Raw genomic sequence first — 26,985 nt, 5'->3', positions numbered from 1 at the left:
GACTGTCCATGACCACGAAATGGTCTATGACGTTTTAAATCTGAAATATTAACGAAAAACTTGTATTTGTGTAAAGAACGTGTGTTTTCAATCGATGTGAAATTTAATGCTTTACAACTTTTTTATACGTTTTTATACTTCTCTCATATATAAGCTGCTTTCAAAGATTTTTCCGAGAAATCAATATGAAATATAACATTTAAAAATGTTTCAGGAAATTGTCACAACTTTGGGATTCATTAGTGAGAAAAAGTACACACTTGATCTCATTCGACGTAGAATTCCGTACTCTATAGCTTTTCTCCCAAGTAATTAGTCGATATCCGTATTTCTTGAGGACATATGATTGAAAAACTACAAAAAACCCCATTTCTTTGCCGCCAAAAGTTATGTTCAATTCATTTGAAGGAAAAAACCCAAGATGATTCAATTCGGTCACTGATGAAGCCAATTAAGCAATAGAAATCTTTTATAGGCACAAAATCCTTACTGAATCTCAATTCAACCGGACTGAAATGAATGAGCCAACGGGCGTACACGCGCTACACTCGCTACAGATCCCATTTCAGGCGGAACGCGCGTACGAGCTCGTAGCCGCTTGAATACGCCCGCTCGAAATCGCCTGCAGTGGACAACGCTGTATTGAAATACGTTACTTGGGATCTGTAGCGGCTTGCCGCACGTTCACGCTCGTTTCGCGTGAGCGCGTAGCCGCTCGAGTACGCTTCCAGTGGACACGCGGGCTAAGATGCTTAGGAGTTGTTTTGCCAGATTTGGTTTACCAAAAACGGTAGTATCAGACAACGCTGCTTATTTCACATCTGAACAGTTCGAATTTTTTTTGAAGAAGAATAATATTAAGCATGTTTTGATCCCACCATATCATCCAGAATCTAATGGTGCAGCTGAAAATTGTGTAAAAACAGTTAAAAATAGTATCAAAAAGGCTATGAGCGAAAAAACCTCTGTAGACACCAATACAGTTCTTTCTAGGTTTCTTTTTGACTATCGAACTACTGAACATTGCACTACCGGAGTAAGCCCTGCTCAAATTATGTTCGGTAGAAACTTGAGAACAAGATTCAATGCTCTGTTGTATAAACCATCTAAAGAATAAGCGAATAAGGTACATTGTAAACAGCAAGATCAAAAGAAATATTATAAAGGAAAAAATTCTGTCGATTACCAAGTAAATGATTTAGTTTTGGTAAAAGATTATCGAGACGTTAATAAAACAAATAGGATTAAAGGTGAAATTAGGAGAAAAATTGGAAGAGTAACATTTCTAGTCCATATTTTAGAGTTAGACAGATGTTGGAAACGTCATGCTAATCAATTGAGAAAAACTTCAGGGAATATTGTTTACCCATCGGAGAGAATTGTTAGTAATTTTGAAAAAGAAATAAAGAATAAAAATGTATGTGAAAATGATGAAAATGTATTTGAAAGTAATGAAAATGTATTTAAAAGTAATGAAAATGTAATATTAGATAAGACTGATAGACCTAAGAGAGTGAGAAAGCCTCCGGAGAGATTCCAAGCTGAATAATGTTTAATGGATATATGTTTCTAGGATATTTTGCTGTGATAAATTTTGATGTGATATGTTAAATTTTCATTGATTAATTTGTGATATTCTTTTGAGTGCTTATAGCTAAAATAAGTTAAATTTACTTATGTTGAATTGTGATATTTTTAAAAATTCATATAACTCAGATTTTCTCGTAGGGGGGAAGAATGTAATATATTGGTTATAAAGATCAATATTGTCATGCGTTAAACTCCCCACTTAATCTTGTTCGATCCTAATTGTTCTCCGTTGCAAAAAGGAGTTCAGTTGTATTGTAGCAAATGAAAGATTAAAAGTTTACGTCATAGTCGTTTTTAATCATTGCTAATTTATTCAATACACCACATATATATATATTTAGAATTTTTTTTTTATTTCACACATCTGTGGCAGTTGTCAAATTGACCGGGCGCCGTACGCCAAGGTCGATTCCGTGTCTGTTAGTGAGGGTAGATGACCTGTCGGATAATGTTGAACGTCCGGAGTATGACCGCCTTCTGCATCCATAAGGTGGTATTCGGGGGCAGCTTCATGTCTGTTATGTGCTTCGTAGTCTTCTGATGCACCAGCCTATTGCAACTTATTATTAAAGGTTTGATGTCGACTCTCTCCAGCTGCCACATATCTTTTATTTGTCGTGCCAAGGGTTCGTATTTGGCGATTTTTCAGCATACGCTTTTGACAGATTTTGATTTAATGGCACTGCGAAATCTATGATAACGGCGGTCTTCCTAGTTTTGTTCCAGACCACTATGTCTGTCACTTTGTTAGAGCACCTCCACGTGCTATATAACCAACCGCCATCTTACTTTGTGAATAAAAAGTACCAACCACGTGTTTTATTACATCTAACATCAGAAGTGGGATTAAATTTCTTCTTTCGAGAAAAGAAATTGAGGATCCTATTTTGTGAGTGAAAATCGTTTGTGTTTTGTGAGAATCTACAAGAATAAGGCAAAATGGACCAACAAAATCTCAACAACGCTCCCCAAGAAAGTGAAGCCATTTAGGTTATGCGGATAATGGAGAACCAGGCTCAACTTCAAATGAAGACGATGGAGTTGCTAGCCAACATGTCTAGTTCAAGGAACGACACCGACCACGTGGTGACCGCATAATTATCGTTAGCCCAGTTTGAACCCGACGATACATCCTTTTCTACCAAGGAGTGGATTGAGGAAGTTGATCAAATTAAATTCGAAACAGGTATGTCTGATACTGTTGTAGTATTAAAAGCTGGGCAAGCCCTGAAAGGACGTGCAGCCAAAATTTATCAAAATTGGAAACCGATTGTTAGAAATTGGTCAACATTTTCTAGGAATTTAGAGAAAGCGTCCACTGAGAAAGGAACTCCGGCACGAGGTTTAAAGATAGCATGTTGATAAGTAGTGTAAATTTTAGTTCGTTAGTAGAGTATGCTCATGCCAAGTTGAATTCGATCAGGAAATTTCATTATAAGTTTCCGCGAGAAATAGTGTTGAGCTTGATAGCACATGATATCACTAATGTAGAAGTTAAGAATAGTGTTTTATTGCAAGAACCTAAGCATGAAATGCAGCAGCTGAAATTGTCTTCTTCATAGGATTCCGACGCTCCATATTAGTCTAAGATAATAGTAGAAAACTAGAAAAATGAAGCAGCTAGGTACTGAAAACAGAATCCGACAAAACCTTTCATGGGAATTGAAGGAACTGTGGAAAATTCAGGCATAGAAAGTTAGATTATTGTGAGGAAACGTTGTTTTAATTCTAATCCAGAAAATTTCAATCTTGAATGTAATTTCTGTAATAGAAAGGGACATACTGAAGATTTTTATGTAGTTTAGAAAAAGAGAGAAACAAGTTTAGTCAAATATTATTTACCCAGTGTTCGTAACAATCAATAAGCACATTAGATTTGAATCTAGACTTGTCAGGATTGGACGAGCGATTAGTAAAGTATTGAATAAATCGAATATTGTCAAATAACAAAAATTTTCAAGCATGTCGACTAACTTAGTCGGAACATACCTAGTGAAAATAAGATAGTGGCGCTTTGTTATATTTCAGGAAAATCAAAACCAATTGCAAAGGTTTGATCTGTTTTGTACGTAAATTCTTATGAAGATTGACACAAGACAAGCGCTCTCAAGAATGTAAAATGTTTCCGTTGAGCAATCCAGGAGTATAGTATAACGCTGGCAGGTCTCGAACATCAGGCTAGGTTACCGATTGATGTTAATCAGAAAATTTCCATGGAGGTGACATCTATCGAATGAAGGAAAACTGAAGCCAACATTTATTAGACCTTTCGAAGTGCAAGCAGTCCTACCAAACGATCTATATGCCTTGAGAAGAGTAGGAGGCCAGAATAGAACTATATCCGGCCAAGAACCAATGAGACCTTAGCCTAAAAAAGCAAATAGTGATGAGTGTTGCGATAACTCTTTAAATGTTAAGAACAATGGACTGTATATCAAAAGAAAATTAAATTATGGAAAAAACTGAAATCAAGGTACACTAGAAGACTCAGACTCACCACAGGATCCTCCTCACACACCTGAGAGCTCTCTTTGGTGGGTTTTCTCCAGCAGACTGAATCCTCTTGTGGTCTTCCTTCACAACACTTCTTCGACCAAAACAAGGCGAAGATGATGAAAAGTGAATAAGCGTTCCACAGCGTAAAATATTTTAGAAAGAAGGCGATTATTAGCGAAAATAAAGTTTAGCATTTTTCGAATCTAGAGATATATTTCGAACTGAACTCGATCACACACAATGTGTCCAGATGAAGTCTTTTAGATGCCGTTCAACTGGCGATCTTCTGGTCAATCTAGTGTACACAAGTTTATAATAATCTAAATCAAAAGTAAAAGCTAAATATTACGGCAACATTTCCTGCCCCCCAAAAAATGCCATAGCATTTTTTCATAATAAAAAAAAATAATTTAATCAATTGAGAAATTGTGCAAACTCTTGTGCTGAATTATCGGGAGAAGAATATACATAATATCATCTGATACGTAAACTTATTTTAAAGAAGCAATATGACAAAAAAGAAAAACAAAAATTGGATCTAATACATATTTATTAGAGAGCTAGGACCCATCGCACACCGGCAAGGGGCAAAGTTTTACCAATGGACGCGTAAAGGTCCCGTCTTGTGTTTTAACTCGAGCAACCCGCGCAACACCGTCACTACCCGGGAAGAGTGTAGTTATACGACCAAGACGCCATTGATTAGGGGGCACCTTATCCGTCTTAATTACAACCAGTTGACCAATGAGAGCAGGCGTAGAAATATCGCACCATTTAACCCTTTGTTGCAATGAGTGAAGATACTCGTTCCGCCATCTAGCCCAAAAATGTTGATGAAGGCTTTGCAAAAGTTGCCAACGAGATAACCGATTTAGAGGTTGATCAGTGAGATCTGGTATAGGTATAGCAGTAAGTGGTTCCAGGGTTAGGAAATGACCTGGAGTAAGACAGTTTAAATCGTCAGGATCAGAACTTGTGGCGCATAAGGGCCTTGAATTTAAAACAGATTCGATTAGGGTGAGTAGCGTATAGAATTCCTCAAACGTCAGTATTTGCGATCCAATTACCCTATAGAAATGGGATTTTACCGATTTTACCGCAGCCTCAAATAGACCTCCGAAATGACTTCCTGACGGTGGGTTGAAATGAAATCTGATAACCTCCCTTTCAGCAGCGATTTTCATCAACTTTATCAATTCGCGATTGGTTCCAACGAAATTAGTGCCATTGTCACAATAAAGATCTGTGCAACGACCTCTTCGTGCGATAAATCTCTGAAGAGCAGCTAAAAAAGACTCATAGGAGAGATCATTAGCCAGTTCCAAATGAACGGCCTTCGTTGAGTGACAGACAAAAAGACAAATATAAGCTTTTGAAGTTTTTTGTCCTCGATATTTTCTCATTGGCGCAATTGTAAATGGACCAGCGTAATCACATCCACAATGTAGAAACGCTTTTATAGTGGAAAACCTTGATTTAGGTAGATTTCCCATAGGGGGTTGATAAGCGACTGGCTTCACTCTAAAACACCTAACACACTTCGACAAAACCGAATTTATTGCACGTCGGGGGATAATATCCAAAATTGTTGAAGTAGTAAGAAATGGAGCTGACGCGGACCAACATGAAAGTACTTTTCATGATAATGTTTAATAAGATGGCTGGTCAATAAACTACTTCTTGGTAAAAGTATCGGGTGTTTAGCATGATAATTTATATCCGCATGTTTCAAACGACCACCTACCCGTAGAAGGTCATCGAAATCCTTGAAGACATTCGGTTTTCTCAGGGGTTTTGAAAACTTCTTCCCCGAAATCTCAGCGTCAAAGGCTATCTGTTGCGTATATTTAGCTAGAATTATCAATGAAGAGTGAAGCTCTTGCACAGTCAAAGACCCAGAGCGTTTCTCTAGTGGATGACAGACATTATGAACGAACCGCAAAACATACGCACAAATTCGCAATACATTCGAAAAATTAGAATATGCTTTCAAAAGGTGTTCACAAACATTGTCAACTTGCTGTGTAGTAAACAAAGAAAGGTTTCTTTCTTCGCGAGTAACATCCTCTGAAAGGAAAACTTCCGAAGGTTCTTTAGATAAAGAATCCTGGCTGGTCGAGTTCCACAAAAATTTCGGACCCTTCAACCAAAATTCATTGTTCACGATTTCTGAGGGAAAAAGACCGCGGCTACCGAGATCGGCGGGGTTTTGATCGGAATTAACATAACTCCAATGCACATATGGAATTTTGTCTTGTATATAGGCGACCCTATTGGCCACAAAATTCTTCCATCGATAAGAAGGTGAACGAAGCCATGCTAAAACTACATTCGAATCACTCCAGGCATAAACATTCGAAAAGGTGAATTTATCAGACAAAAGCTTAAGTACAAATGTTATCAACTTGGCTAACAAAACCGCTCCGCACAGTTCCAATCGCGGTATACAAATTTTCTTCAGTGGGGCTACTTTACTTTTGGATGAATAATATATTTTTTTTTCCTGTTTTATTTTTTGCTCTATTATTTTTCCTGTGTTAATTATTATTATTTGGGATGGATTGCACACATAATTTTTTATTAATGTAAAAACAAGGGTTAAGTGGTAGAACACCTTTGGGTGAACTTCCCCTTGAGATTTCTGTAAAAGAAATAAAGGCCTTATTTATTTTATTTATTTTATTTATATAACAAGGCTAGTGGTCGTTTTCCCCTCGATAGATATTTTCTTGAGGTACAAGACGGCGCAATATCCCTTCTCCGAACTGTCACAAAAGCCGTGAAGTTCCAATTTTAAAAAATCTGGTGAGAAAAGTTGTCTATCGATTTTAAATCTAGAAAGACATTCTAGCTGGGATCTGAAGCGTTTCCAGACGCGCAAAATTTCATCTGGAGGTTCATCGTCCCATGCGAGACCGATCATCCAAAATCTCTGAATTAGGTATTTCACCAAAAACGTTACCGGCGCTAAAAACCCCAAAGGATCATAAATCCGAGCTAATTGAGAAAGCAGCTGTCGCTTGGTACAAGTTTCCTCAGTCTGAGGAACGACAGAAAACGAGAATTTGTCTTCACGTGGGTTCCACAATAATCCTAAGATTTTAAAAGCAGTTAAATTATCTTCCGAATTAAAATCTAGCGGGTCTAGGCTTCGCATAGAGGCTGGAAGAGCCTCCAACAACGCAGGTTCGTTACTTGACCACTTTCTCAAGTGAAAACCCCCCTTTTCGAACAAATCAATCAATTGATTTTGAAGAATCTTGGCTTCCTCAAGCGAAGAGGCACCGGTGACAACATCGTCAATGTACGTGTCTTCCTCCAAAACCTTTTTCGCTAAAGGAAATTCTCTTCCTTCGTCCTGTGCCAATTGTTTCAGACAACGCAGCGCCAAAAAAGGAGCAGATGAAACTCCATATGTGACTGTTTTCAAGCGATATACTTTCAAAGGCTCGTCAGTCGAAAATCTCCAAAAAATTCTTTGATAATCTAGCATATCGGAATCTACCAAAATCATTCTATACATCTGTTTTATATCCGAACATAACACGCAAGAATGAAGGCGAAACTTCAACAGAATTGAAACTATATCAGCTTGCAGTTTTGGACCTGTCAAAAGAGTATCATTGAGAGAGAATCCCGAAGGAGCTTTTGCGCTCGCATTGAATACTACTCGCAATTTGGTGTGAACACTGGAAGGCTTTAAGACACAATGATGGATAAGATAATACGGATTCGCGCTCAGTGAATCTTCAGGTACAAGCTCCATATGGCCACATTCTAAATATTCACGCATAAACGCAGAGTATTCTCGATAAAGACGAGGATTCCTTATGAGTCGGCGTTCTAATGACAAAAATCTTTTAGAAGCTAGTTCTTCCATACCGCTAAAGCTGGGTGGATCATTTGCGAAAGGTAAAGACACTATATATTTGCCGGAAACGTCGCGTTTATGTGTGTCGACGAATATTTTCTCACATAAATCATCAGCTGAAGAACTAACACTTACCGATGGGACCGATTCAATTTCCCAAAAACCCTTTAAAATATTTGGGAGCGAGTCATCAATAGCTTGACAATCTATATTACAAAAAAGGGAAGATGTTACATTTCTTGAAAGGTCAGTTGCACCTCCGATAAGAATGAATCCAAATATGGTATCGAAAGCGTCGATACCATTAGAACCAGAAATATGAGTGCCCAGCAGAATTTTAGCAAACATATCAACTCCAAACAAAATATCAATGTTTCCAGGTCTATTAAAAGAAGGATCGGCTAACTTTAAATTCTTAAACTCATTAGTAATTACAGCGGGTATGGTGGTATTGGGCAATTTTTCTGTTATTTGGGTGATAACAAATGCGTTAGTGTGCATTATTGGAGTTTCCTGACCTACTGGTCTTATTGTAATAGCAACTAAACCTTTACTAGTGCAAGATTTCGAAGAGTTCAAACCCGTTACTTCGAAAAAGACATTTTCAGGTCTCAAACCCAATCGAGAAGCAGCATGCTTAGTTATGAAAGAGGTCATACTGGCTGAATCAATTAAACATCTTAATTTGTGAAAAGTACCGTTTGAACCTGAAACTTCCACCAAAGCAGTGGCCAAAACAGCATATGACGTTCTGTCCGAATTAAGAACACCAGCACTCGACAAATTAACAACCGATTTAGCTTCTGAATTAGATACACTACTAGAAGTTGCAGGGGATACATCATTTTCGGCTTTCACATCCTCTTTCTGCTTAAAATGTAATAACGAATGATGTTTTAATGAGCAATGACGACAAGTAGATTTGGACTTACAAGTACGAATGTCATGTAAGCTAGATAAACAATTGAAGCATAAGTGAAGTTTCTTGGCGAGATTATAGCGCTCAAACGGTTTCATATTAAGAAATGAAGATTACTTGAAGATAGAATGACTGGCTTGACAAATAACGCATTCAGAATGGGAGTTTTTCGACGTGCTAGCTGCGTTTTCAACAAAAAAATTCTTCATTTTATTTGTCTTTGGGGATTTTTTATCGCCAATATGAGAGTTTACATTGCTAATAAATGGTTTCACATCACATATCATCTCCGAAGCTATACATTCGCGTTCTAAAAATGACGTGAGATCGCTATACTTCGGAACCTCTGAAGAACCGTAAGCATGTTCGAATCGCGAAACTATTTCGTCGTCCAAACGATCATACAGCATCATAAGTAAAATAAAGTCCCATTCATCCGTTGGAAAATTCAAGTTTTGTAATGCGCATATATTTTCTTGAAAAGTATCTAATAAATTCCTCAATGCATTTGGAACTCTAGATTTAATCTTTCCGGTACCCTCAATGCGACGCCAATGACATTTTGCCAGCCAACGCTTATTATTGTAACGCTGAAATAAGGTATCATACGCAGATTGATAATTATTACCACTCAATTCATAGTGTTGAATTAATTTAAGCGGTTGTCCCTCAAGGGATGAAACTAAATAATTAAATTTTTCATCATTGCTCAAAGCGTCATTATCGTGCACCAGCGAATTAAATAATCCAATGAACGTTGAAAATTGAGTTACATCGCCTGAAAATCGCTTCAATTCTAATTTCGGTAACCTGATATGCGCACTAACTTTCGGTGTAAACCCAACATCTCCGACACTTTTCGAATTATCGGACGTTAAAACTTCATAAATAGACTTGATCTCATAATAAGAAGAAAAGAAATCGTCTCTAACTGATTCTTCCCCACTCAAATCCGCATCTTCCTCCTGAAGCAAAGTATCAACAATTGCTTTATGCTCATTAACAAATTCATTTCGTATTCTCTCAATGTCAGAAAACCTAGCTTTGAACAATTTGAGAAGACTACCATCCAATTCAGTCTTTTTCGCAAAATTGAATAGTGACTGCATATCACCGATTGCCGTAGCACGATATGCCCTAGCTCGTTTTATTTTCGACATCGTCTCAGAATTGCAAACACCAGAATTCCGAAACTCTAAAACGCGAAAGATCGTCCGTTACAGAACTCGCTTTCAATACGCCTACAATGTATTGAAAAGTTGAACGTATGTTCAAAAAAATTATCGGAGCTGACAAAAAACCAGTCGACGATAAGAAATATAATTCCGAAATAATGAATGAAACGAAATAATGAATTTCTCAGATATTCTTCAGCACAAATTTGCAAAATTTCATGAGAAAAGTAAAATTAAATTTCTAATACAAACCAAAAGATCCAAAAATCCGGCGTTACCGAATGACCAAAAAATGTTGCGATAACTCTTTAAATGTTAAGAAAAATGGACTGTATATCAAAAGAAAATTAAATTATGGAAAAAACTGAAATCAACGTACACTAGAAGACTCAGACTCACCACAGGATCCTCCTCACACACCTGAGAGCTCTCTTTGGTGGGTTTTCTCCAGCAGACTGAATCCTCTTGTGGTCTTCCTTCACAACACTTCTTCGACCAAAACAAGGCGAAGATGATGAAAAGTGAATAAGCGTTCCACAGCGTAAAATATTTTAGAAAGAAGGCGATTATTAGCGAAAATAAAGTTTAGCGTTTTTCGAATCTAGAGATATATTTCGAACTGAACTCGATCACACACAATGTGTCCAGATGAAGTCTTTTAGATGCCGTTCAACTGGCGATCTTCTGGTCAATCTAGTGTACACAAGTTTATAATAATCTGAATCAAAAGTAAAAGCTAAATATTACGGCAACAATGAGTGAGTGCTAGTTTCAGGAGCGACTAGAAACAGCATTGAAATCCAACGTTGCCACATTGTGCACAATTTTTGATTGACATTGACAGCACAGAGAGCTTGATAGACGTCAAACTATGTAAACATAACACCGTAGATAGAGGAAGGAATTTTGGATATTATTTTACTTTTAGTTATTATAAGTACATTGCAGTAGCATTATTTCTGTTTTAAAGTTAGTGGTGTTATTCCTAGTGATTCTTCCGCTAACAGTGTTAGATTTACGTTGGTAATGGTAATGAAAGTATTCAGTAACTTGGGCAAGTCGCAGTAGTCGCACTGTATTTTAGCAGGAAGTGCCATTCTCTTGTTATGTTGTTGGATGTGGAGGCCGAAGAAACAGAGACAGTGTTAGTTTTTTCGTATTCCTGAAGGAATTTCTCTATTTCAGCACCAGGAGCTTCACATAAATGACTTAAGGATACGACAAAAATGCTTGGACGTTATTATTAATTAACGGCTGACATGTACTCGAAATATTTTTAAATTCATGCTGTTTATTTTTACACTAGTTATATTTTGATACTGTTAATATTTTGTACCGATATTTTCATACAGTTCCCATTTATATGTATAGTGAATACACCTTTTCAATAAAACACTGCACCTTTTCAAGAAAATTTATTACAACTAAATTTCATGAACATTATAACATATACAATATTGTCCCAAAATTCAACGTTAAGCCGGCGCCATAGGGTGGACATGGTCATACCTGCTCCACAACTAATCCAGCTCAATTTTTTATTTCAGTACAAAATAACTTATGAAATTCTTCGAAAATTAACACCCTCCATAATATTTTCAGTTACAACGGTCACAATTTTTCAAATATTTTTGATATTCTTTTTGTATCTGCAAACTAGAATACTCATAGTTTTTAGAAAAAAAATTATCAAAATATGTTTTTTCCATAAAATTTTGAAAGATTTTTACTTTCAGCCCTCTTTCCCTAATTTTTTCCAGAACTATTCAACATCAGTGAATAAAAGCATCTTGATAGACTTAATTTCCATCTTAAAATAGAAATAAACAAACAGCATAGAGAAAACTAAATTTAACTTCAGAATCAGTTGAATTGCAAGGGCACAATAATTTGCCTACTTTGTTTTGTAGTAAATACAACCTCGTACAGTACAGGAGCAGTGCTGAAATATGTTTGCACATTCCAGACAAACCTGCTTTGTATGTCTATTTCATCTTTCCAATCTTCACATCATCAACTATAGATAACGTTCCCTCAATTTGATGGGATTGTCCTTGCAGAGCCGATGTTTGTTGATAGAGTCCCGCAATGTTTTTTGTATCCTTTGTAACTGCTTTCTTTCTACATAAAATCGGATGGTTGGCATATAACACTTGCTCACCCTCTAGAATACATCCACTATCGGGTGTTGCATGTGAATATTTGAAAATTTCTGACAATTTGAAGAACATTTTGCCAGATGATCTGAAAAATTTTTAAAAAGTTACTAACCTTAATCTTTTACTCCTCAAAATATAACCAAAAGATTAATACTACCTTCAACACAACCAAGAATTCACGAAAGAGCTCTCAGTTGATGAATTGGTTTGATTTTGATAAACAAAAACCACTAATCTTTTGTTTGGGAAACAGCTGATTATGGCGAATGCAGCGCCAATATCTTATGACATATGTCATTCGTGAATTTACATTTTGTACGGCATGGCAACGTTGGATTTCTATGCTCTTTCTAGTCGCTCCTCTAGTTTCAACGATGTGTCATGATGAAGTGAAATATTCTCATGTCTATCAGATTGTATGTTCTATACTGTTCCTTATGAGATTCTTGTTGTTATTTTATGATTCATTGTATTGTCTCATGTTCATTTTATGTTGAATGTTTTCCAAAGCACTTGAAACTCCATGATAAGTTTTCGGTACTTTAAATACGAATATGTAAAATTGACAAGTTGTCCCGGACGGAAGTCCCTAGTTGAGGCTAACCTCTGTGCGATATCACAAACCTAATTTAACAGTTATATGTCGCTAGTGAGGCTAACCTCTGTGCTATTGACAAGTTGACCCGGACGGGGACCTGATCTGTAAACAGTAAGCGGTGGTGGTTTTTTTCTCGCTTGGCTCTTTTTTCCACCTATAATAATGCCGCAGCGCAAGCCAGCGCATCAAACAGAGCCATGTACTCAAAGATTCAACTGTTTTATGTTTACAAGCTCCCTTTAACAACGTTGTTTGTTATTAAGATATTGTTTATGTCTACTAAGTGAACCGAGGACGTTTCAGTGGTCAGTATGGCCGTGTTAGCAAATGTTAATTTGACCCACTTATAATATACCTAATGATAATATCCGACGATGAATTGCGAAGGAAGAATAGGAGTATAGAACCCATGCTCTGTGCACTCTGTGCTCCAATGTAACCTTCTTTCTCTATGCATAGGTCTAAGGGACAATTACTCGAACTACCTTCTCGAGCGGTACGCTTTTTACCTGACCTTTCTCTTTTATTTTTAACGGTCGTAATTGATTTTGATCACTTATTCTTCATCAAGTAGTCTAACCCTATATCTGTGGTATACCAATGCTCATGAAAGGACAAGGCGTCGATCGCTTATTCATGTTTCGACAAGATTTCCGAAAGGCTGAGTGCTTAGTAATCCCCAGAGTTAATCGCGAGCATTTTAGTGCTCGGAAGCTCTTTAGGCACTAATAAGCACTTAGCCTTCCGATAATGTACTCGAATAACTAATCAGTGGTTTTAAAAATTGCTCGGGAGCACAAAAAGGGTTCAAGAGCTTTCACAAGCACTAAGCACAGTACTTTGGCAAAGCTCTGATTCAGTTTCGGTCCTCTTCGCATCGTTGTACCTGTGATTTTTAAAAGATGTTATTCTGCGGATTTTCCAAGTGGACAATAGGAATCAACTGATGATGTGAGTCATCATTCCATTCTTTTTTTCTGTGTGTCAATCATCAGAATTTTTGAAAGTGATCTGAAATGTTCACTTGAGTCAACTTTATAATCTTCAGTTCATTTTATTTCGAAAGTGGCCAAAATATATTTTAACATCCTTTTGTATTGCTCTTTCAGAGCCCCAAAGATGATTTTATAATCTAAACATCGGCAGAATGTCTGATTTCCTTCACCCTTTGACCTCAACCAATTATTAAACTAATAAAATAATAATAATTTTCATCATAGAAAAATTCTGCTACTTTCCTCAAAATTGCTACACAAGTTGAGGACTCATAATATTGATTGAACTCATTGTTTCTAATATCTTGAATGGATACTTATAATCTGATATTGTTTAAAAACTGAAACTTACCATTTCCGCAGAAGGGTTCAATTGATTTCAACAAGCAGTGACCTTTTTTTGGAACAGTCATAACTAGATGTTTTTTACTCATAGGAGAAAACTGAAAATTCTTAGCACTAGTTCCTGGTAAAGTGTGCGATGACATTATATATTCTTCACTATAACCTGGATCTGACTTCCTGTCGTGACGGCATCCAAATGCATGCCCCAATTCGTGTATCAAGCAAGTATCTAATGTCGCTTGGGGAAGTTGAAGTCCCTGTGTAGAAATATAACTCACAGCTACTGCGTTCAAAGATAACATATAACTAGTAAAGGGTCTCTGGCAAATACCTCCAATTATATCATTGGAGATATCAGTTTCCGATATCGCGCTATAACTCACACCGAGAACATTTTCCTGGAAAGGCTGAGCTGTGAAAAGTATACCAAGACACACCTGAAAATAAAAACAGTATATTCATTAAAGAGTCAGTCAAAAATACCTTCCATTGTCTTTCAATAATATATAAGTTGTACGATCGATTCAGCTAATATTACAACATAACAGTTGCTGTTTGGGAATGAAGGGAGGATAGATTTCGAGAGTAAGTATATTTCGGTTCGGAACATACAAAAAGTATCGTTCCTTTTGTTTAGTCAGAAGTTGAATTAAAGTATAGGTTGAGAGTTTGCCAACTTCTCACTTGTTATTTGTTAACTTTGCTGCATGAACAATCCCATTGAAAAATAGACTTTCAACCTAATGCTGCTAATGATTAATTGATAATTGTTATTTGATATTTCTTATTTTGAACTTCATAAATCCGCCCTAAGCTGACTAAACTCCCGACAAAAGATATAACAAAACAAACCATACTACTTGTATATTCTGTTCTATTTATGCAGCTCAGTTTTAGATATTTATAACAGAGTTTTATATAAAAAGACATTAAAAATCATTATAAAATATGAAGTAAGGTTAATTCAATGTAGGGTTCATCTGCTGCTGGCGCCGAAAGAGCAACGAATTTGGTGTTGGACACATTCAGGCTCAGAATACTTTGATTTAGGAGTCTATAGATTATCTGCATTTCCAGTTCTGCCATCAAAATAAACGCAGCCCAACTCTGCCCGTCAAAAATTACAACGGTGTCATCGGCATACGAAGTTGCTTCACCACATATAGGCAACTTCGTTACCATGTTTATGTAGACTAAAATAAGATTGGTCCTAATACTGTGCCCTGGAGAACGCGCATGGACACGGGGACTGGGTCACTCATTTCCCCTTCAACCTTAACAATGTAGTGCCGTCCTTCAAGATATGTCCGAAAAACCGATAGTTGCACGAACACCAATCGCTTTTGACCTGTCTAGCAATATATGGTTTTCTGCTTTTCATCTGTAAGTTATACTTCATTCACTTTTATTTTAGCAGTCGGTTGGCCATGAAAATTTGACACATTTCACTCTGTATAGTACGAAAATGTGGGGTTATGAAGCTTGTCAAAACATTTTTGGGTTTTAAATCAACGCTATGTTGCCCGTTCTACGTAAAAGTTTCTGTTATTACGTATTTTATCACAATGTCGAATCTCTTCGGAAAATATGTGACGAACATAATTGAAGTTTATACAAACTGATTGAAGGCATACCAAATCCAGTTATTTGCATGGAAAATACAAGAGATCAGTATATCATAATATGCACTAGCTTGAGGAGAGTTAATGTTCGTTATCTTCTTTGGCTTACATCATTTGTAGATTTCAAAAATAATAACTCGAAGATGAAATGCATATGATGCAGTGGTTGGGAATGGGTATCTCCCGAAGGAATTAACAGATAATTACAAGAATGTTAAATTCTTCAACAAAAATCATCTTACATCAATGGAAGTAAAAGGAATTGAAGGAAGTTTCAAGTTAAGATGAACTTCACCTTTGAACAAAAATTTCACATGAATAAACAAGTAACAGGGCAATTTGCGCGTATTTGTGGCTATTCATCTTAATACATTGATGTAATAATAATAATTGTAGGTATTTGTTAGTACCTTAAGACATTTACATTGTATATTTGTATAGGACAAGTCAAATGAAAAATAGAAAAATCCATTTTAGGGAACTTATTCTCCGATGACATTTATCGAAAATCGAAAGTAAGCTTTTCGCATTAATTCACTCAAACATAAAATTCTCAAATGCCACCACTTTTTTGGGTCTCCCAATAGAAGGAAATTCTTTGTCATCCTCTTCATTCACAATCTTTCTGATTGTGGAAATATCCAGCTGAAATATATGTCGTTCAGATTCAGATGAAACATTATATAAATTCTCTTACATTGAATATGTTCGCTACCGTCTGACGTATTGTGGATTTTAGAATATCAGGGTATGACTATTTGAATGAGCGGACCTGAATTCTAAATAGCACTTCCTGAAACCCTGTCTCTTTTTTCAATCACTCTCGGCATTTTCGTAATAAAAATTGATATTAGTTGTTGCAACGGCGTTATGACATTAACGACATTTCATGTGTGCCAACCTTACTTCGTTCTAGTTACAAAAACTTGAGAAAATTATTTCATGGCCAACCGACTGCTAAAATAAATTTGAATGAAGTATACATATATGTAGCGTACGATCGATCTGTCTGTGTCCGGTTGACAGATTCGTAAATAATGCAATTCTGGAAATGTTCCTATTACTATCTTCTTTACAGTGTTAGTTTTGAACTACTTATCGTGAATAGATACGGATTTCTGTAAGCTACAGATCACTAAAAACGTCCAGAAATGCATAAGAATGGCATTCTCAGTACCAATTTTCTCCGGAAAACCGAACTGCTCTTCACTCAAGATCCGATGTCTGGTAAGATAGGCAACAAACCTCGACTTAAGGCAGTTTTCGAATATTTTCTCAAAGTTGTTTATCAGTGTTAAAGGCCTAGTTGTCTTTTAGAAGCAGTCTTAAATAATATAGGTGTCGTTATTGATTCCGTAAATTACCTTTGTGTTAATCCTGTTGAAAAACAATTGTTTATTATATGCACAAGCGGCTTCAAGAGATAGACATGACTTTTTTTTATAACATGCACGGAAACACCATCCGGACCGGGAGCAGATTCAGACTTCAAACCATTAATAACCGATAGCCGCTCATTTTCTGTAACAGTATTCAGAAAAATCGAACCGATCGATGACCGGTATATGCTCATTTCTTATTATTCTACTAGCCATAGCGAAAAATCCACAAAAACAGTTTTCTATACTTCATTCAAATTTATTTTAGCAGTCGGTTGGCCATGAAATAATTTTCTCAAGTGTTTGTAACTAGAACGAAGTTAGATTGGCACTCATGAAATGTCGTTAATGTCATTACGCCGTTGCCACAACTAATATCAATTTTTATTAGGAAAATTCGAAAATGCCGAAAGTAATTGAAAAGAGAAACAGGGTTTCAGGAAGTGCCATTTAGAATTCAGGTCCACTCATTCAATTAGTTATACCCTGATATTCTAAAATCCACAATACGTCAGACGGTAGCGAACATATTCAATGTAAGAGAATCAAAAACTGCGTTTTGAAAATGCAGAATTATCAATACAGAAACTGTGCAGTTACTGTACATCAAAAACTGCGTTTTGAAAATGCAGAATTATCAATACAAAAACTATGCAGTCACTGTAAATCAAAAACTATGTTTTGAAAATGCAGAATTATCAATACAGAAACTGTGCAGTCACTGTAAATCAAAAACTGCGTTTTGAAAATGCAGAATTATCAATACAGAAACTGTGCAGTTACTGTACATCAAAAACTGCGTTTTGAAATTTGAAAATGCAGTATTATCAATAGAGAAACTGTGCAGTCACTGTACATCAAAAACTGCGTTTTGAAAATGCAGAATTATCAATACAGAAACTGTGCAGTTACTGTACATCAAAAACTGCATTTTGAAAATGCAGAATTATCAATACAGAAACTGTGCAGTTACTGTACATCAAAAACTGCGTTTTGAAAATGCAGTATTATCAATAGAGAAACTGTGCAGTCACTGTACATCAAACACTGCGTTTTGAAAATGCAGAATTATCAATACAAAAACTGTGCAGTTACAGTACAGCAATCTCTGTGCTGCATTCTGGTGGCACTTGTAGTGCAGTATTTGTACAGTTGCTGTATATTGTGTTTGTTGGGTCAGCTCTCAACGTTAACTCTTCTCCTGGTGCCGATGGTATTTCTGCCAGAGTGCTTAAGTAGTGTGCCCAACCTCTTTCCTATCCTTTTTCTATAATATACGCACGTTCTCTAGAAACATCTAGTCTACCCTCTGCCTGGCGTAATGCACTTGTAACTCCAATTTACAAAAAAGGAGATAAATATTGTTGGGGTGTTCAGTGGTAGTTTTTATGAGTCCTTGTAATTTGAGCTTATAGATGAGTCGTTTGGTTTGATCATAAATGATGCACTAAATTTCCTTTGAATTTTATTTCCAATTTTTCTTTTTTTATAATTCATGATTCAACAATATCGTACCATTTCGAAAATCTTCGTCGCAATGAATATCGTATGTGTGTTTCACGGGAACCTCTGCTTATCGCGCTTGTAGAAACTAAACCATATGACCGTTTTGACGGGTATTCTGTTGAATAAATATAAATCTTCGATTTATGAATTATGGAACTAATTATTAAAGGAACCTTTGTATCAAATTAAATTAAATGATTACCCAGCAAAAACTGAAATCATGTGCTAAAACTGTACAGTAAACTGCACTTAATATGCAGTAGTCCCTGTGCCAAAAATGTACACCAAGCTGTATTTTATATACAATAGTCACTGTGCTCAAACTGTACAGCAAGCTGCACTTTAAATGTAGCAGTCACTGTGTAAAATCTGAACGTGTACAGCAAGCTGCAATTTAAATGCAACAATAGCTGTGCAAGAACTGTACGGCAAGCTGCACTTTGTGTGCAGCACTCATTGTGCAGTAACTATAACGTTACCCAGTAACATAAAGAACCCTAGCAGCTACCTACGACAATCGTCGAAGCAGCGTAGTTCGTGCCTGCTATAAACGCCGGTTACGTCGACGGTATAGAGTAGTGCGTCGCCGGTGGCGCTATCGTTTGGTATATGCTGCACCGCAATAGAAGTGTATGCTACCCTGTGATCGCAACCGTCGAGAGCAGTGATGCCATCGTTTGGCTACCTCTGGTACCACCATGGTGAGATGAAGTATTCTTCTACCATAGGTACAACTACGCCGCTACAATATAATCCATATTTTGGTAATGAAAGGAGTCTTCAATTATTGAATTAAATCTGTTTATGAAATGTCTCTTTAACCTTCATAACGCCCAACGACTAACGTTAAACGTTTCAACTTCCAACAAAGGGCAGACGTTTCGGGCATAATCGTCAATAACGTACTCTACCGATCGTAGCTTCCTACAATGGATGCATTGCAGCATTACAGAAACTGCGCAGTTAATGTTTATCAAATACTGCATTTTCAGACTTCAGAATTTAAAAATGAAGAATTTTATCATTGTTGAAACTTTGCAGTAACTCTTTATCAAATACTCCATTTTCGAAATGAAGAATTGCAAATACAGAATCTGCGCAGTCACTGCATATCAAAAACTGCATTTTAAAATGCAGAATTATCAATACAGAAACTGTACAGTAACTAAATAATAATAATAATAATAATAATAATAATAATAATAATAATAAGTCCTTTATTTCCAACAGGTTAACACCCAATTACAGGAAAATTGTGGGAAATCATCAGAAATTTATACTAAATATAGAGACTCAACAAATATAACGCAGAAAATTATCGTCCAATTAGTCTGGTACCGGTTGTGGCGAAGGTATGTGAGAAAATTATATCGAATAGTGTCCTTCAATTTGCACTTAGCAGCAACCTTATTCCCGAATGTCAACACGGCTTCCTTCCTGGCAGTCATTACTAACCTGCTTGAATGCATTAATTCCTGGTCTGAGTCTTTAGATAAGGCTTCCCCAGTTGACATTGTTTACCTTGATTTCTCTAGAGTATTTGACCGTGTTCCACAAGATCTTCTTCTGCGCAAGCTCGAACATTTTGGAATCCGTGGCCTCCTGCTTTCTTGGATTGAACTTTTCTAACCAATCGAACCTTTCAGGTTCGTGTCGGTAAATCTGTCTCTTCGGTAAGACCTGTTGGAAGTGGAGTTCCGCAGGGCTCTGTTTTGGGTCCACTGCTTTTCCTCCTGTACATCTCCGATCTACCTAGAATCTTCAGTGTTCTCAATTTGCCGATGATACCAAATTGTTCGGGAATCCCAACGTGGCAGCTCGTCTAATGCAAGAAGACGTGGAGAAATTGAACTGTTGGTGCCGAGAGTGGAGGTTACCTCTTAACTATGAGAAGTGTGTTGTTCTGCACTTGGGTGCTCACAATCCTCGCCGTCAGTACTTCCTGAACAACAAACCCATTTCTACTTGTAGTAGTCATGCCGACCTTGGTGTCATTGTGACGGAGAACCTAAGTTGATCCGACCACATTCTCCATACGGTGAGCAAGGCCAAAAGAGTCTTGTTCATGTTTCAGAAAGCTTTTGGTGGGTGTGATCCCTCCACGTGTGCTACCCTTTACACGCTTTACGTAAGACCTATATTAGAGTTTGCAGGCCCTGTTTGGGGTCCATTATTGGCTAGGGATTCGGCGTTGTTGGAGAACGTCCAGCGACGGGCAACTCGTATACCTTACGGCATTTCGCGTCCAAGCTACGGTGAAAGACTGTCCATTATGAAGTTGTCTACGTTTGATGAAAGAAGGCAACGTGGGGATCTCATCATAACCTACCGTGCTCTCCACAACTTTTTCGGAGTTGACCACAGCAGCATCTTCAAGTTGAACCTTGACGATTGTCTTCGAGGTCACGCTTACAAACTGGGGAAGGAGAACTTCAAAACACAGCAAAGGCAGTATTTTATCACTAACCGCGTGTTTTCTGTGTGGAACTCTCTACCTTCATCGGTGGTGGACTCAGTGTCTGTGAATGCCTTTAAGAATAGCTATGATGCTTGGATTCGTCGCGAGTGAGTGCCACTTGTGGAGTTGTCAGTTTCTTTTCTTTGCTTTGTATTTTCCCTTTTTATGGTGTATTTTTCATATGCTTATTTTTTCTTCTTTTTTGTGAGTTTATAGGCTTAGCCTCAACTCTTTACCATTGTATAATAATAATAATTATTTAATAATTAATGTCTGGCCTGCATGGCAGCTATCCACGCCAGCCACGCCTGCTGTCCGCAGTCCCATTCCTTTATCCTCTCTCTTTCACATCCCTTATAGGGGGGTGCTCTTTCTGCTCCCATTTCTCTACCCCTCACCCAAACCGAGAAAGGGGAGCACAAACCCATGGAAATGGTGATTACGAGAAGCCTCGGAAACAAGTCGCTGCCTGGCGATCGTCAGGGCATGTCTGGAGCCGGCGCTGAGCATGACAGCATGCGGGACGTCGGTGGCAGGATGTTGAGGAAGCGGGCTCCTGCTGCAAAAGAAGCTACAGCTCCAAAGCAACAACAGCAACCAACGAGTCCAATTCAATTGCCGACTCGAACCGCTGAAGGTGCTGCGCAAGATATTCAGCTAGTGCTCACCCAAGCGGGGTTAGTTAGAAAGCGCATGAAGTGGACAACGTCCTTGAATGAAACTATTGTGCGCATATATAACTCCATCACGGGACTAGGGCAGAACACGAACAACTATAGGAAAAGACTCCATGAGGAATTCTGCAACGCCTACCCAAATCTCAATGTCACTGAACAACGAGTGGCAGACCAGTACCGCGTAATTCTGAGAAATGAACTAATACCAATGGCCCGAATCGACGCAATTAAACAAGAACTTCAGCGTCCGCCGAACACTGACACCTCTGATGAAATTCAAATGCCTGGGCAACAACAACCAGAAGAAATTGACGCTGAAAGTCCATCTTGCAACACAAGTGAGGCAGAACACCAGGACGATAGGGAAGAGCTCCACAGACAAGTTGACTCTGAGATGAGGAGATACTTTGCCGAACTGGAAGGAACAGATCCTCTTCATCGAATAGCACCTCCCCGACTCAATACATCCAAGAAACTGTAACTCATAATCGACATCTTGAATGAGGATGTTTTACCTGATTACCTAGAGAATGGAAGTTCATTGGAATATCTTCATCTAGTTTTTTACTGTGCAGCGCTAACGGCGGCTAAAACCATAGGGGCAAAAATTCGCCGAACGAACAACGATTGTCCAAAATTACACAAATTATATGAGCCACCATGGCAGAAACGTCTTCAACACAAAACAGATAGACTAAGAAGAGGCATTGGACGACTGACGGAGTACTTGAACGGGAATCGCGAAAGAAAGGTTGTGAAAGCTGCCAAAGATATCATGGATAGAAACAGAACACACACAGAACGAGAGACGGAGAATGCTACAGCTCACCACTGCCTCGACACTCTGAAGCAAAAGCTAAGTCTGTATGCAGAACGCCTGAGAAGATGTAAAAGCAATTATAGCCGGAAAAGAGACAATAATTCATTCGAAAAGTCGGAAGAAACTTTCTTCTGGTCACTCACATCGTCTGATGGAGAAAATGGAAAGTTACCACCAAAGGAAGCCATTGAACAATTCTGGACCGAACAATTATCAACGAAACCTCAGTTCAATGGAGATACCGTATGGATTGAAGATGAAAAGTCTGAAGCTATAAAATATGAGCCGATGCAACATGACATGATCACAATTGAAGACGTAATATCAGCTATCAGAGGACTACACAACTGGAAAACACCTGGGCCTGATGGATTACAGAACTTCTGGATCAAGAAACTTTGGATCATGCATGACAAATTGATCTCCGCAATAAATGATGTCATTGAAAATCCTGAAAGAATGCCAATATTCCTTACCCATGGCACAACGTACCTGTTACCTAAAGACCAAAGGAATACAAAAGACCCATCCAAATACCGACCAATCACATATCTTCCAACGATGTACAAATTAATCACATCGTGCATTTCAAACCGAATTCACAACCATTGCGAAAGGAATAACATCATCGCCATGCAACAGAAAGGATGCACCAAAGAGAGCCGAGGGTGCAAAGAACAGCTAATAATTGATTCAGTTATCTGCAATCAAGCGTTCTTCAAGCGAAGGAATCTTAACGCTGCGTACATATAGACTACAAGAAAGCATTCGATTCCATGCCTCACGAATGGCTCTTAACTATCTTGAACTTTTGCAAGGTGGATCCTGATATTGTTAAGTTCCTGAAAAACGCCATGTCAACATGGCGTACTAGTCTTCAAATGAAAGCAACAGATGGCTCCATTACAACAGGACCTATTCCAATAAGACGCGGAATTTTCCAAGGAGATTCGCTGAGCCCTCTGTGGTTCTGCATGGCCCTGAATCCCTTGTCTCATAGATTGAATTCTACGAACTACGGATTTGCCATCAGAAGCGACAGTAGAACTATGATGAAACTGAATCATCTCCTTTACATGAACGATTTGAAACTCTTCGCATCTACCAAGAAGCAAATGCAACTGGCTATAAGCAAAAAATTTTTGGACCTACAAGGAATAAAAATTGCCTTGATAATATTTTTATGAATTTTGACGCTCAGACCGAATTCGCTAGAGTTGTTGAAACTTCCTTTTCGGATCATGATGCACAGGTTCTTCACGTGGGCGCCTCCAGTGGGTATTATGGGAATAAATATGTATACAAGACCATAAGACCTCTTTCTCAGTTGGGTTTCAATATTATGCATAAATTACTGCAGAGTCGCAATTGGTCTTTTGTGGATGATGAAAGGTTGAACTGTGGCGAGCGCTTCGATTTATTCCACCAGTTTATAGTGGACGCGTTCGCAGCATCTTTTCCAACAAAAAATGTGAGAGTGAAAAATAGGCAACTTGATCGCGGATGTTTCTCACCTGAACATAGAAAGATGAGAGAGTGTTTGCTTCTAGTACGCGATTTGTACAAAAAATATCATACTGAGGCTTTACGAACTTTGAAAAATAAGCTATCTCATGACTATCGCAGAACTTCAAAACAGGCAAAGAAGGATTATTTCGATCATATCATCATGGAGTCATCAAATAAATCTAAAACTGCTTGAGGGTTGGTGAGAGACCACACACGGGCGGGTAACGGTGCCTGCTCGGCTATCGATGTTTCTCCCGATGAATTTAATTTGTATTATTCCACCATCGCAGAGAGAATCATATCCGAGATTCCTAAGATGAATACCACCTCAGCTGATAAGTTCAGGAAAAGTCTACCAAATAATTTATCATTCCAATTCCAAGAGGTAAGTCCTATTCTTGTGCGAGATGTCGTTAAAAAACTCAGTAACAGTAGGGCGACTGATAATTATGGTCTTTTCACACAAGTGATTAAGGCGAATATAAGTTCTATAATCTCCCCACTCACCAAGATCATAAATCAATGTTTGGTGACGGGCCATTATCCGAAGTGCTTAAAGGTGTCTAAGGTAGTTCCAACTTTAAAAAAAGGAGATCGAAAGGACAAAGCGAATTATAGGCCAATTTCTCTGGTACCAGTCTTTTCCAAAATCATTGAAACCATAATGACGGAGCAGATTAGAACATTTTTCGAAGCGAATGCTCTCTTTTCACCATCTCAATTCGGCTACCGAAGGGGCAAAAATACAACTGCGGCCGTTCATAATTTCATAAATTTAGCGATGAGTAGTTTCGAACGTGAAAGGCACTGTTACGCTTCTTTTGTTGATCTGTCTAGGGCCTTCGACTGTGTCTCTCGGGACAAGCTCATTTTTAAGTTGAAAAAATATGGGTTCGATGAATCGGCGCTGAACTTGGTCAATTCTTTTCTAAATGATCGATTTCAAACGGTCTTTGTGAATGGTGCGTGTTCCGGGATTAGGCGGATGAATGTTGGAGTGGCGCAGGGATCAAACTTGGGGCCTATACTGTTTCTCATTTTTGTCAACGATCTACCAGATTACTTGCCAGAAGTGAAAATCATACAGTTTGTGGATGATACTACCATTGAAATCGACTCGCATGACATTGAATGTATACCCGAGCTGTCTCGTGCGTCACAGTCGAGGGCCCTGGAGTGGTTCAGCGCTAACGGGTTAAGTATGAACCCGGAAAAAACACAAAACATGATATTCAGCTTGAGAGATAAGGGTGAACATCTCAGCCAGATTCCAACTGTGGGATTCCTGGGACTGCAATTTGATGCTTCCCTCACTTGGGGTGCCCACGTGGATGGCCTGTCATCTACGTTAAGTAAAAATATATTTGCTCTCAGGTGTCTCTCATTCTCACTGTCCCGAGATGTACTCCGATCTGTATATTTCGCCATGATAGAATCAAGGTTGAGATATGGAGTATTAATCTGGGGCAACTGTGCTCAGAGGGAAACGATATTCAGATTGCAGAGGCGTGCAGTAAGGATCTTGGGGAGTCTTGGCTACAGAGATTGCTGTAAGCAAACATTTCGTGAGCTCAAACTTTTAACATTTCCTAGCTTATTCATTTTAGAAAATTTACTATATGTACACAAAAATAAAAACTTTTTTCAGCTACAATCTGATGTACATGATTATGACACACGAAATAAGTCTCACATTAGAAAGGATTTTCTAAGACTAAGTAGATCCCAACACTCTCCCGCCTTCTGTGCAACATCCATGTACAATATTTTACCTAGTGCTCACAAAAATTTATCAATTAAACATTTTAAAAATAAAGTGAAAGAGGAATTGATCAGAAATGTGTTATATTCAGTGAACGAATTCTTTGTCTGTGAGTTAATTTGAGGTTTTATGAACACTACTTGTTTATTTTAAATTATTTTCAAGTATACATGTCTGCATTATTATTTATTATTTAATTTTAGTGACTTTTAACTGTTCTGTGTTCTCTATATATTTTATATCTATCTTATATATTTTATATCTATCTCATTCATATTTATTGCAACCTCTGTATTTATGACCTGTGAAAGCAACAACTTGTTTTGCAATATCACCAATAAAGCTAATCAATAGAACGGATCGAGCTGCCACGACATCTTGGGGGTAGAGGAATTGTTGATTTGTCCAACCGTATGACCCAGGAAATTGAAGGAGTTCGAAAATATTTTCTGAGCAAGGCTACTTTGTAACGGGTTTTCCTCGATGTACTCGAGCGCCTGCTATTCTTTAAGGGAGAATAGCAAACCTACCCTGGTAGCTACTAGCAGAAGACAAGGTTCCTTGGTGTCTAGGGTGTCAGCGACGCCCAATGATAGTCAAAATCAACGTACACAACTTTTATTTGTCGACTCGTAAAAAGGACACACAAATGGCACTATTACAAAATTCGTACAGTGAAATACTCGAAATCAGTGAATTTACAGGGCAAAACGGACGGAATGGAACGGTATCCGATCTCAACAGTTATACGGGGGTTTACGGACTAGTTCGCCAGCCAGAACCTGAGACGTACACTTAACGGACAGATATCGGACTTCAGCTAGGTTAGGGGATGAAAAATTACAACACAGAGTCACGACGGCTCACCCTTAGGCTCGTTCGGCACTCCCCGGGTATCCACACCAGCAGAATGCCTCCCTAACCGTAGGGGTGAACACGGAAACGAGGTAAAAGACGGGAACTGGGGAAAGAGTGCGCCACCCCAAAGTGTCCTCGGTACCCCCCGGGTATCCACACCAGCGGGGTACTTTAACGACAGTAGGGGTGGAACTAAGAAAGACGGGAAATTTCAGGGAAGGGTGAGCCATCCCAAAGTGCCTTCGG

General features: G+C 38.0%; 2 protein-coding genes across 3 annotated transcripts in view; both read right to left on the bottom strand.

Annotated features, from left to right (window-relative positions):
- LOC123308802 (disintegrin and metalloproteinase domain-containing protein 10-like) overlaps positions 1–26,985 on the bottom strand; it is a 145,062-nt gene that overhangs the window by 91,035 nt on the left and 27,042 nt on the right. For both annotated transcript variants that reach the window (XM_044891655.1, XM_044891654.1), the window contains exon 3: positions 14,156–14,585. In XM_044891655.1, coding sequence (XP_044747590.1) covers positions 14,156–14,585 — 430 coding nt within the window. The remainder of the gene's footprint in view (positions 1–14,155; positions 14,586–26,985) is intronic.
- Positions 3,997–6,557, bottom strand: LOC123308803. Its single transcript, XM_044891656.1, has one exon. The coding sequence runs from the start codon at positions 5,577–5,579 to the stop codon at positions 4,647–4,649; it is 933 nt and encodes a 310-aa protein (XP_044747591.1). The 5' UTR covers positions 5,580–6,557; the 3' UTR covers positions 3,997–4,646.

The sequence above is a fragment of the Coccinella septempunctata genome, chromosome 2, assembly GCF_907165205.1.
Source record: "Coccinella septempunctata chromosome 2, icCocSept1.1, whole genome shotgun sequence".
Classification (NCBI taxonomy): domain Eukaryota; kingdom Metazoa; phylum Arthropoda; class Insecta; order Coleoptera; family Coccinellidae; genus Coccinella; species Coccinella septempunctata.
This window is presented reverse-complemented; position numbering and strand designations above follow the sequence as displayed.